General features: G+C 44.1%; 1 protein-coding gene across 1 annotated transcript in view; it reads right to left on the reverse strand.

Moving 5' to 3' along the window:
- The window catches only part of EEFSEC (eukaryotic elongation factor, selenocysteine-tRNA specific), a 337,743-nt gene that overhangs the window by 58,884 nt on the left and 265,496 nt on the right, over positions 1-13,363 (reverse strand). The window contains exon 5 of the mRNA XM_045849702.1: positions 6,624-7,280. Within this exon, the coding sequence (XP_045705658.1) occupies positions 6,624-7,280 (657 nt within the window). The remainder of the gene's footprint in view (positions 1-6,623; positions 7,281-13,363) is intronic.

Genomic DNA, 13,363 nt, shown 5'->3' on the forward strand with positions numbered 1-13,363 from the left:
GACCACCTCAGCAGAATTCCTTGCTCTGCTCCTGGCCCCTGTAGCCCTTTGGATATCCCTCTGGCATAGGAATGAGTCTGTCTTGCACTAGGAAGACCCCATTTCCTGTGAGACTCTGCTCTGGGCTCATAAGAAAGGATCCACTGGCTAAGGTGCAGAGACATCTGGGGACATGGCCCAGCATCTCCCATCCTTGGCTGTGACATACCCTTCACCACTCATCATTTTCATCTGATCTTTGCACACCTATACTATCATTTACCTAACAGTTTTCTTTAAATACATATGCTTAAAAGGGAAATGTCACATGGTACCATAAAGAGAAAACTAGAGTGGCTTGCAAATACAATGAAGAAAATACACTGAATCCTAGTTATATACTGCGGCTATGGAAGGGTCTAAATCTTGTCCCTGTGTTAAAGTCACCTCTGAGAGAATCTAAGGCTCTCTTCAATGTCATCAAAAGACTACAAGACAACTAAAAAGGAGAAAAAGCTTATTACTAACGGGTTCTACATTATATAATACATAGTATGAGAAATAGCCTTAACCAAATGGACAGCATTTACTGTTTGTTAATTTCCAAGCAGAAAATATATGAAAGAATGAATGAACACACACAATATATATCTATATCCATATCTACATATAAATTCTTCATTTCTAATTTCAATGGGTCATGATTTCTATTTTTAAAAATCCCTTAGGGTTTTTTCTATGGCCACATATACAACTAGAATCTAGATTCCATGAGAGAAGGAATTTTGCTATTCTTAGTCATTGTTATATCTCCAGCCCTGAAAACAGTACATAGCGAGTGTTCTACAAATATTTTTTGAATGGCTACTGCTGAATGCTCAGGTTTTGTAAATGTGGCATATACATAGGAAAAAGTATACATTCTCTATGCATGGGATGTAAGAATTTCTATCTACCTATCATGCATAGTGATGGTATTATGTCTCCTTGTCTTTTATCTGCTGTCTAGTGGGCCTGTTTGATTCTGAAATATGCACTGTAATATGCCCCACTGCAATTATTGTTCCATTTTTTTCAAGTTCTCCTTGGATTTCTAATAGATGTTGTTTTTATGTTTTGTGTACACAAGTTTGTAACTGTGCTTTTTATCATCATATGACATCCTTCTTTATCTTGGTTAGTATTCTTAATCTTAATTCTACATTGTCTGAAATTAATATTATTACTTATGTTTTCTTTTTGTTTAGTCACCTGACATTTCTTTTAACCTTTATCACTTTAAGTGTGTTTCTTATAAACACCATATAACCAAATTTTATGTGTTTAATCCAATATACTCATCTCTGTATTTAAATAGAACTCATCCGTTCATATTTAGTGTAACTAATACTTAATCTTGCTCCTTCTGTTTTGTTATTATTTATGAAGTGTTCCTGTTTTTCTTATTTTTGTTTGGTTTAATCAAATTCATTCCAGTGTCTCCTTAGTTAATGTGGAAATTCTATTACAGTTTTCTATTCCATTCATAGTCTCTTTTCCTTTGTCTGTGTTCATAATCCTATACATATTTCTGTGTTTTTACTTAAAATTGGGGTACTAATGACTTCCCTCATCACCATACACTAATTCCATCACCAAATGCTTTCCTCAGAAAGACAGTCCTTTAGAACTGTTTTATTTTCCTTCTCTCCCCTTGGCGTGAGTGCTCTGGACCTACTCTATTAATCCAAGCCCCACCTGAGAACCTGAGAACCCACCTCCTAGGGAATGTAGAGAGAGCACTTGTAGCTGTAGATGACATCAGACTTTTCCTTGCAGGATATGTTGTCTATTTTAAGATTCCTATTTACCATTTAGATCAGGTGTCAAAAAACTATAGCTAAAGGGTCAAATTCTGTCCACCAATTCTGTATGGCTTTTAGCTAGGAGTGCTTTTTACATTTTCCAGTGGGTTGAAAAACATCAAAAGACGACTATTTCTTGATGGATGAAAACTATAAAGTAATTCAAATTTCAGTGTCCATAAGTAAAATTTACTGGCACTTAGCCACACTGACTCATTTCCATTTTGACCACAGCAGTAGAGCTGAGCAGTTACAATAGAGATCTAGGGAGTGCTGGGTGCACAACAAATCACAATAATACAGGGAGAGCTTCATGGCATCTCACCCAACCACATGTTTTAGTTATTTACTCATATTATCAGTGTACATCCACCAATAGTGCACATCCACATTCAATACAGAAAAAGTGGACTTTAAATGTTACACTTCTAAGGCTCAGTGGGGTGTGGATATTATTTAAATGAATTACATGGCAAAGTGTTGTGTTCCTTATTGGCTCTACTGACAGAATACAGTATACACTGGCATCACATACATTCTAAGCTCACAGAAAAATAATGGTTAGAAAAGTGAGAAAATTTCAAACAGTATATCACAGCAGAATTTCTTCACAAAAATAAAAAATGAGAATTAGCCAGCAACCAAAGTCAGTTCCCAAGTGACTCATTTGTTGCTGAACAAAGAAAGCCACTTCCAGTGGTGAGTTAATTAGGTTGTATTTGATTGCAGCAGCTCAGAAAGAGAATCCAGAGGAAACTAGCTTAGAAGATGATTAGAAGTAGGGCAAGACCAGTTGCTGGAATGTGGCCCATGGGCCATAGTCACTCTAAGTGACACCAATGAGTTAAGCCACATGTGTGAAGGAGTCTGATATGGTCCAATGGGAGAGAGTGAAGCCTAGCGCAGGGAGAGGGAAGGCTGGGAAGGGTGGAGAGCTGGCCTTTGCAATGTGTCATGCACGGTCCTCAGCATTTCCTAGTTACCTCCCTTAGTTACTTTCTTTCTAACACTTACTACTATCTGAAAGTGTATAATTTACTGTCCCTTGCCAGTTTCCCTTGTGAGGACAAGAACTTGTCCATCTTGTTGTATCCCCAGTGCTTGACATACATGGGATCTTGCTAAACATCTGAACATATGAATGAATAATATCTTTTAGGTAATAGGCTCAGAAAGCCTATCTACCTACATCTTCCCAGATGGAAAGTGTCCATTCAACACCTATCTGTGGAGGACTGGGCCTTCCTTTTCTATGAATGGAGGACATATTGGAGCACCAAGCTGAGCTCCCAGAAAGCTGACTGTGTCTGCAGAACAGACACAAAGAGTTGGCCCAGCATCATGAAGCAAAGGCTGGGAGTTGGCTTTCCAAGGTGGTGATCTGTCCTAGGAGATTGAATTTAACCCTTTCAAGATTACTTGGCCTCTTGGAGACATGCCCAGGACACTGGGAGGTAGCTGTGATTGTGTCTAAGAAATTTTGGAGGTAGCCAAGCATGGCAGGGGAAAGATCAGCATGGGCTCTCCCTGCCTTGGACAACCACATCTATGGGCCAGACTGACTCTTAACTACCTTCTCAAACACGCCACTTCCACAAACCCTGGGTGGATCCTGAAGGGGTTGGGGAACTGGTCCCTGTCCTTCAAAGAGGGATAATAATGTCCTGGGAAAGGAGTGAAATACCATTCTGGCCCCAACCTCCAGGATTTATTATTCTAACCCCAAGAGCTTAAAAATTAATATATATGAAACAGCAAACACAGACTTAGGAGCTAAGCACTGATCTCAGGCCCTCACATGCACTTCTCCATCTCACCTCCATCTGATCCCACAGGGCATGTGATGTCCCTCAGGTACAGGGAAGTCTCACAACCACCCCATTTGCACAGTAGGAGGTATGAGGGTGGAAATGAAGCCCAGGCCTGCCACGCCCTGGGCCTGCACATCTGACCACTCTGCCACACAGCCCACACCATGGCCAACCAAGCAATTTGAAAATCTCTGGGCACTCTGGGTCCTGCTTAAAGCAAACAGGGCTACCCCTCACAAACAGCCCAGCCTTCTGGCTACACTTGTGCTAGAGCTAACTCTTACATGTGACACCCTGTGCTATGGTGGCTCCTTCAAAACAATCCTATGAGGTCAATAGTTTGCCGTGAATGAATGAGGATGCTGAAATAAAACAGCAGTCTGAGGTATGCAGTGTTGTATGGCATAGTCAGGGTTTGAGCCCTATTAATCTGATCCCCAAGTTCAATGCTTTACCAACCTTACCAGAAGGCAAGTCTCCTACCAAGGACATTCCAGCTTGAGTAATTTCAGCAGTGTGTTTACTTGGCTGCTCACAAACCTATGCTCCTGTCCTTACAGGAGGTGACTGCCAGCACCACTGACAGGCTGGTGTGGGGGACAATTAGATCCATGAACACACCAAGTGGGGCATTACTCCATGGTAGATATTTCACCACAAAATAATTTTACTCCATAATGCTGCTAATAAATCAAGTTAGACAAATGAGTGATGAGTGCTTTATCACATTCATCTTAAATGAGCATCTTGGGGCTTGCCTAGGGCTGACAGTCAGCCTTCAACACTTCCTAGTGACCCCAGGAACTTAGGCATACCACCACTCTGCAGACGAAAAAATCAAATGTTCACAGAGGACCATTGACTGCCCAGAGAACAGCAGAGATGGGATGCAGACCCAGCTCCAGGATCCACACACAGGGTGACCAAACTGTGCCTGGCTGAGCTGGAGGGCTATGCTCATGGGGCTGGGAATACCAAGCTTTGGACCTGTGAGCAGGTAAGGAAGGGGCTGCTTCTCATTTCTCCATCAGAGGGCATATGAGGTGTAAGTGCAGGAGAGAAAGAGGGACAGGCCTGAGTTCCTAGGAAGCATTCTGAGATGAGGAGGGGAGGGGAAGGGTTCTGCAATGCAGACCTCCAGAGGAGAATACCTGGGGATCTGGAAGAAGTAAGTGAGATAAGAGGGTGGTAGACAATGGTAACCCCAATACTTCCTAATGCCCAAGGTCCTGGGCATCTTCTCCTGAGCACCTTCTCAGTATGGGTCTGACACTGAGCTGGAGTCTGTGATGATGCAAGCAGGGATAGACCACAGGGGTGAACTCATCCCACTATCTGGGGAACAGGGCCTGCTAAGAGCCTCAGGATGTTACCATAAGCAGTCAGTCAGAAGGGCAGGCCAAATGGGAAAGGGGAGGGAGGGGGGCAATGGGGCTGCATGCAGGTGTAGTTGGACCTAGGGGTGCCCTGCAGATTCCAACCAGCTCTCCTGGATGTGCAGGTACAAGTCAAGTACAGGGGAGGTGGGCTGAGGGCTATGGCACCTCCAGGCTTCTTGATGGCAGGTTCTGCAGCACTCCTTCCCAACTGACCCTGATACTGTAGATAGTCAGGGAGTGCCAGGGAGTCTCTCCCACTGGCTAAGATGGTGCAGAAGAAGGTACACTGAGTGAGCCATGGTCTAGAAAGATGAATGGATAGGGCCCAAGCATGCAAAAATGTAGTAAAATAATTAGATAGGAAAAAAAGCCCTCTTCTCCCTATCCCTATAAGAATTGCAGGCTTGATCAGGACGATAAGATGGTCTTTGAGACATGAGTCACCATTCTCCTGGGTCACAGCATCTGAATAAAACCCTTTTCCCTTTTGCATCGACATGTGTCTCATGAGTTTGGTTTTCATTATGGCAGGCAGTCGAGCCCACTTGTTCGGTTACAAGGGCTTTTCCCACTAGGACCCTGAGCTCCCCAACACTGGTGTCTCCGCACTGCCAAGCTCAGTCAGCTAAACACACAGCCATCCCTTACCTGCACAGACCCACACCAAGGCAGCCAGCCCCAGGGACAGTGAAGTTAGTGAGGTTTGCACATTTGTCCACCCATTTATGTGAGGTCCAGTAGGCATGGATTCCCACTCAGACCTGTAGGGATGGATGTTGGGGGTGGGCAGATCCACCCAATGGGAGGAGGGGGTTCCAGGACTTTGGGACCCTGTGTAGGCTCTCTCAGGCTCCCATAACTATCCCCCCTAATGATAAGCCTATAAACTAGACTGGCTTACTCACACACTTAAGACCTGCCTCCAGTGATATCAGGTACCCCAGAAAACCAGCAGCAGGGGCCCTTCCTCTCTGTCATCTTCCTGTACCTTCCTACCTCTTGTTCTCTGGCCCCCCCTGCTACCATTAACCCTTATTCCCCACCCCACCCCACAGGTTAAGGACAGACTTGGCCCAGTCTGGCCTGCATGACCAGCCATGATTCCTCCCTTGACATGACTGGCTTAGGGCAGACATGGAAGCTACCTGGCCTGATGAGACTCAGCCCCCAACTGAGAGCCAGGGCCTGGCATCAGGGTGATGGGGCAGGGCCCAGCCTCTCATCCAAAGTTTAGGAAGGCCATTGACACTGCTGGTTGCTGGCCTAGGTGAAACACTGCTGTCTGAAAGTGGTTTGTGTGACAGCCAGGCCTGCTCTGCCCTATGTGGGCACCTCTACTACCTAAGGAAGAGGGGAACCAGAGCAGCTGAACTGTGATGGGTACATTGGGCTCCCCCACCTGGGTTTAGACCCAGGCACAATGATTAATGGGATAAGAGAACCTGGGCCACTTGACCACTGACGGCCTCAGTTTCCTTGTCTAAAAAGTACAGAAGTTGTAATCAGAAAGTCTCTGAAGCCTTCCTGGCTCTCATAACAGATGCCAAACTGTGTCCATCCCAGCCCCCAGAGCCAGACAGAAGGGCAATGGGCAGGGAGGAGCTGCTTACCCGCTCTACAAGACCATGCTTGTGCTTCAACTTGTATACTCTTAGCCTGGGCAAGAGGGTCTCAGCATAGTTCTTGTCCTCCAGCCCATGCAGTAAGATGCCATGGAAGGCCAGACGGCACATGTTGGCGTGAATGTCCGCATCTAGCTTGGAACCAATCACCAGGCACAGCCGAGGGCAGGTGACAGGCTTCTCAAACTCTATGAGGGCCCACTGTTGCCGAGGATACTGGCCTTCTGTGGCCTGGCCCACCTTCTCATTGGCTTGATCACTGCTTACTGCCCCCGGCACCAGATCTTTGCAGAGGTACTGTTCCTGGAACAGGTATTCTTTGGAGAAGTCGAAGGTGTCCAGCACAGGCTCGTGGTCAAAGCTGTCAGGAGAAGGGCTGAAGAACATCAACCGGCCCATGACTGTCTCATGGCCCACTGTGATGTGGAACTTGGCTTTGGTCTGCAGGGGTGCCCGAAAATATGGGATCTTCTCCACGGAGATGAGGGCTGCATGGACAGTGTGCAGGGACTCAGGGGCACACACCAGGCCACGTTCCAGCAGCTTGGGGTCAAACTGAGTGACACAGATGCCTAGCCGGTCTCCCTGCATGGCTGAGGTGACAGGCATGTGGAACATCTGCATGGACTTGACCTTCTTCACAACCTGGTCAGAAGCAAAAGACAAAAGTCATGAAACCCACAAGCTCTGAGGTTGAGGGTTCCAGGTGGAGAAATCCCTGTCCCATGCTACCATGTGCTAGCTGTGGGGAGCTCTGGGGCCAGACTCCCCTTAGACAGAACAGACTCCACCCTACAAATACGAGGCCCAGGTCCACACCTTGGGCACCCTAGTCCAAGATGTGGGCAGTGGTCACAGCAGCCAAATCCCGTACTACCTTAGTTTCCTCCAATATTCTAGTCCCTGCTTCACCCCAAGCTCCATTCCCACACATCTTTGCCTTGAACCCTCTGTATAGGCTTGCCACCCCATGCAGAAGGGCCCCCCAGTTCCTCAGCCTGCCAACCTATGCCCATTTGTCCTTGAAAGCCCAGGTCAAACACCACTGCTCTGGGAAGTCTATGCAGACTTCAGTGGGTAGGATCTCTTTCTCCATGGTCCCACCTCAGCCCCTCTCAATCACACTCGGCCTGCTGTGCTATCACTGCTTAATCTGTACACATCTGTTTGCTAGCCTGTGGGCTTCTCCAGGGCAGGGCCACTTTTTATTCATCAATGCATATATCCTAGCTGTTTTCCAGACACTGTTCTAAGGGTAGGAATAGAGTGAAGTCTATTTCCAAAGAGCTTAATACTCAGAAAAAAACAACAAAATTATAAACATGTTAATATATCAACTAAATTTATATTACTACAAATAGAATACAAATTTTTGTTTGAATATATATAACTAATATCTATTTCTATATCTATATGCATATTATATATAACATGCTATAGAGAAGGCCTGGGGTTGTGGGAGGGTCTGGCTTTTTTAGATCAGTGGTTAGGAAAGATCTCTGTAGAGGCAATTCCTGATCATAGGAAGAAGCTGTGTGAAGGTCCAGAAGAAGTTCTAAACAGGGGAACCAATAAGTGCAAAGGCCTGAAAGAGGCTTGGTGAATTTGAGAAATAAAGAAAGACATGGGAGGGCTTCAGCAGGGAGTGCAGGAGGGGAGGGTAAGTGGATGGGAAGTCACCCAGGAATTCAGGCAAGCTTGATTTTTTATCTCTGCTTCTAAATCATTACACCAACTCTACACCAGGCAGATTTCTGTGCCTACAGTTTGTAAATCAGGAATAGACAAGGAATAGGCCCTGACAAATGTTCATGAAATGAATGTTCCTACTAGGATTCATTGTCTCAGAGGTGAGATGAAATCATGTTCATGGATTTCTCTTTAGCAAAGCAGAGAAATGTATAACATATTTCAGAAAATCTGCCATCAAAAATTGTTAACCTAAAGACAATTTTGACCTTCAGGTCACAAGCATCTTTGTCTACAAAGTGGGGTGTATGGAACACTCATTTTCTCCCTGGATAAAGGGAGAATGCTATGACATCAGGCCCAGGTCCCTTTCTGGAGAGCCTTAATACTCAAGTGTTTGTTTAAAGATCATTAACTGCCTAACCAAAAGGTCAGGGGGGCAGAGAAAGTGAGAGGCAGTGTCAAAAGCTACAGTCAAGATCAATCAAGGAGAAACATAAAACATCTCTGAAATGGTCTATATGGGCAAAGGGAAACAGATTTTTAGGAATGCATCTCAGAGTAACTGGAGAATGTTGAATATTATGTCACACTAAGTGTCTGCTCAGTGAGGTAGGACCTGAATTACAACTTCTTCCCCCAAGACTCACAGCAGCCCAGTGAGCTGTCCTCTGGCCCAGAATGCTGCCCTCTCTCCTCTGGGCCAGTTTTCTAAAACACAGGTCTGATGATGCAATCCTTTGGCACCAACATATACAAGAGCTCCTATCTTCTACATAGTGACTTTTAAACCTTTTGGGTGTAGCTGTTGTAACAGAAAATGCTTTGGTTGACTGAACTTCTATGGGGAAACAGTCATCCCCACTGAGTGATGCTGCTCAGGATGGGTGGGGGCTGCCACAGCCCCCAGGATCCTTTTTGCTTGCCAGGCTCCTCTGCTTTCATTGGAACCTCCCACCACCAGGCCCACCTTACAGCTATTCCTGCTCCATCTGCTCCCAACCCTTTAACCATAGACAATGGGAGCTTGAGTGATTCATTGCACACACCATGGTTCTGTATGTCTCTGCCCTGGGTCCATGAGGCTCCTTCTCCCTGGGACTTCTTCTACCTGGCAAATTCTCATTCATCACTAAACCCCCAGCTCTCTAGTCATCTCCTTGGAGGGCTTTCCTGCCCCCTCTGGACAGAGCTGCTTACTATCCTCTGTGACTCTGAGACTGACTTGTCATTGCTGGTTGATGGCCCTGTCAGCTCCACCTCCATGAACTTACTGATTTAAATGACAATATCATAAACATCTACAACCCATGATCCACCTAAGATTCAACATTACCAGGGACTCTATATCCCCATGTGCTCTCTCCCCTTCTAGCTCTCCCACTTGTCCCAGCTGGAGATAACCACACCCTTGGATTTGGTGTGTTGTATTCCCTTTCATTTTACACACATGTATATGGTTGTATAGAGGCTGACTACATATGTAGGATATATGCCTAACCAATAATTTGCTTTATTTTGTAAACTGTTGAACTTCAACTTGGTGCACACGTTGGTAGCATCTGTGGTTCTCTCACTGCTAATGTGGTATATATCACATGGTATACACAGACCATGATTCAGCCTCCTATAGATACTCACTTGGGCCATTTCCAGTTTTTTACTGGAAAATGCTATGATGAATTCCTTCTCACACAAGAATTCTGCCTGATGCACAGTACAAAAAGAGGTTCTGGAGGGCACAGGTCATGGACTAAACTGCTGGGTTCCAGGGGGAATGAGTACCCACCTCTGCTAGATAAAGTGCCAGCATACATTCTACCAGCAGGGCCAGAGATACATGATGAACACACATCTTCTCCAACATTTGACAGTGTCTGGTTTCTTAATTTTTGCCTATCAAATTTGTACCATTTCCCCTTTTAAATCCCTAAGACAGGGGCCATGACGTACCTACTGCTGCATCCTTAGTGCCAAGCACAGGAGGCTGCTGAAAAATCCAGTATCTCTGAAGAGAATGACTATACCTCATTCTGGAGAAGAAATCCCTCATGGCAAAAATACACCTGGCAGAGTACTAAGCTGAGACTGCAGACCTGCTGGGGCCTAAGAGACACTGTTAGAGAGGGCAGCCAGAGACTGACAGCCTCACTGCTACCCATCAAGTTGACCACCAAGCAGGCTTTATTCAAAGCATGTTCTCTTTTCAACAGGCTTGTGTTCTTACAGCTGAAATAATAAAGAATGCCTTAAGAGGGCACTGTGCAGAGCAGAAAGACAAATAACTGCAAATCAAGATTTAAAGGGCTAGACAGAATATTGTGAAACAGATAAAGATGGGGATAGGGTGGTGTGACACTACTGTGGGCTCTCACAGGGTTATACAGACAGGATTGCCACATGGGGTCATTGGCAAGCCCTCATTCTGCCAAGATACATTTCAAGAATACAAAATTCCATCCAGGTCATCAAAAATATAGAAAAGTAGATAGTTTTACCAACTTAAGAATGGGGAAAACAGACTTTCAGTAATTTATTTTCTACCCATCTCTTCACCACTTCACTCGCCAAATACAGGAGAGGGCTAAACTAGGTTTATAGTTATAATATAAATAAATAATATAATAATTAATAAATAATAAAAGAATAAACTACGCTTGGCATTCTCAAAACTGTAAACCTACTTTTTCCTACCCCTGAATTTACTAATATCTGTGTCAAGTGGCTGAGACACTGTATATGCATTCACTCAGTACATACTTACTAAATTTCTCTCATGTACCAGGCTCTGGAGTGATACAAGGGTGAACAGAAAAGATACAGTTTGGATCCTTTGCTTGGGGGGAGGGGTAGCAGGCATTAATTAAGTCATCAACTAACAAATTCAGAGTTAAAAAACCATGGGGAGATGCTATTAGAGAAAATAACTGGAGGATCTACTGTATTTTGCCGTGTATGATGTGCACTTTTTGACCAAATTTTTGAGGGAAAAATAAGGATGTGCATTATACATGGGTAGTACTAATCTTGTATCTATACAAATGTTTTTCTTTTATTTATGCTTATGCATTAAAAGTATAACTCTATAAAGCAATAACAACATCTGTATGTGAAAAAATACCCTGGAATATGATAATTAGTTTTGTTTCTAAATATAAATAAATAAAAAAATTAAACTAAAAAATTAAAACTAAAATTTTTTTCCCTGACAGTTTGGCCCAAAAATGTGGGTGCACAGTATACACAGGAGCACATTGTACATTGCAAAATATGGTACTTCTTCCTGGGTGGTCAGGGAGGGCTTCCCTGAGAAGGTGTCACTCAAGCTGGATGAGAAGGAACCACCCACAGGAGCTCCAGGCAGAAGAGCAGGGTAGGCAGATGCCTCTGAGGTGGAAAAGAATATAGCCTGTTTAAGACTCAAAGACAGTGAGGCTGGCTGAGGAGAATGGAGTCAGGTTGGTCATCCAGGCCAGCCACCTTCATCTTATGAAGGATAACAGAAAGCCACCAGTGGTAGAAGCTTGAGCAGAGGAATGACACCTAATGTTTTATTTTTTCCGAGTTTTACAATTTTTATTTTTTAATTACATTTTATTGATATTATTACAGATGTCCTGATTTTTTCCCTTTGGCACCCTCCACCTAGCACCCACCACTCTCTCAGGCCATCCCCCCACCATTGTTCATGTCCACGGGTCACAGGTATAAGATCTTTGGCTACTCCATTTCCTATACTTTACATCCCCATGGCTATCCTGTAACTACCTATTTGTACTTCTTAATCCCTTCATCTCTTCATCCATTCCTCCACACACCCCTCCCATCTGGCAACCATCAGAATGCTCTCTCTATGCATGATTTGGTCTCTGTTATTCTTTTTGCTTTGGGTTTTTTTTTTAGATTCGTCTTTCATATAATAATGGTTTGGTGATGATGCACTCCTTCAGTTTTTTCTTGTCTGGGAAGCTCTTTATCTGTCCTTCAATTCTCAATGTTACTTTTGCTAACATGGAAAATAGGTGCCTGCTTTCCATGACTTTGAATATTTCTTGCCAATACCTTCTAGCCTGCAAAGTTTCTTTTGAGAAATCAGCTCACAGTCTTATGGGAACTCCCCTATAGGTAAACAACTTTTCTCAGCAAGAGAAAATATGCCTGCTTCTCTATCTTTAACATTTGGCATTTTAATTATGATGTGTCTAGGAGTGGGCCTTTTTACATCCATCTTGTTTTGGACTCTTTGTGCTTCCTGGAATTGCATGTCTATTTCCTTCACCAAATTAGGGAAGTTTTCTGTCATTATTTTTTCAAATAGATTTCCATTTCTTGCTCTTTCTCTTCTTCTGGCATCCCTAGAGTGTTGCACCTCTTGAAGTTGTCCCAGAGGCTGCTTACACTATCCTCATGTTTTTTGGATTCTTTTTTCTTCTTGTTGTTCTGATTGGTTATTTTTGCTTCCTTATGTTCCAAATCATTGACTGGATTCTCAGGTTCATCCACTCTACCATTGTTTCCCTATAAATTGTTCTTTATTTCAATTAATGAATTCTTCATTTCTAACTGGATCTTTTTTATGCTACTTAGGTCTTCACTAAGTTCCTTGAGCATCCTTATAACCATTGTTTTGAAGTCTGCATCTAATAGATTGCTTATCTCCATTTTGTTTAGCTCCTTTTCTGGAGTTTTGATCTATTCTTTCATTTGAGCCATGTTTCTTGGTCTCTTTGTTTTGGGAGCCACCCTGCTTTAGTCTCTATGTATTAGGTAGAGCTGCTTTGACTCCATGTCTTGGTAGTGTGGCCTAAAATAGTAGGTATCCTGCAGGGTCCAGTGGCACAGCCTCCCTTATCATCCAAGCTGGGTACTCAAGATGCATCCTTTGTGTCAGCTGAGTACACCCTCCTCTTGTAGTTGAGTCTTGCTTGCTGTTGGCAAGTCAGTGGGAGGCATTTACCCAGCCCAGTCAGCTGCAAAAACTGGCAGTGGCCACTGACCTCTATCCTCTGCTCTCTGTGGAGGATCAGCTGTGCAGGGGC

The sequence above is a fragment of the Phyllostomus hastatus genome, unplaced genomic scaffold (genome assembly GCF_019186645.2).
Source record: "Phyllostomus hastatus isolate PE091 unplaced genomic scaffold, TTU_PhHast_1.1 phas_contig_80, whole genome shotgun sequence".
Lineage (NCBI taxonomy): Eukaryota > Metazoa > Chordata > Mammalia > Chiroptera > Phyllostomidae > Phyllostomus > Phyllostomus hastatus.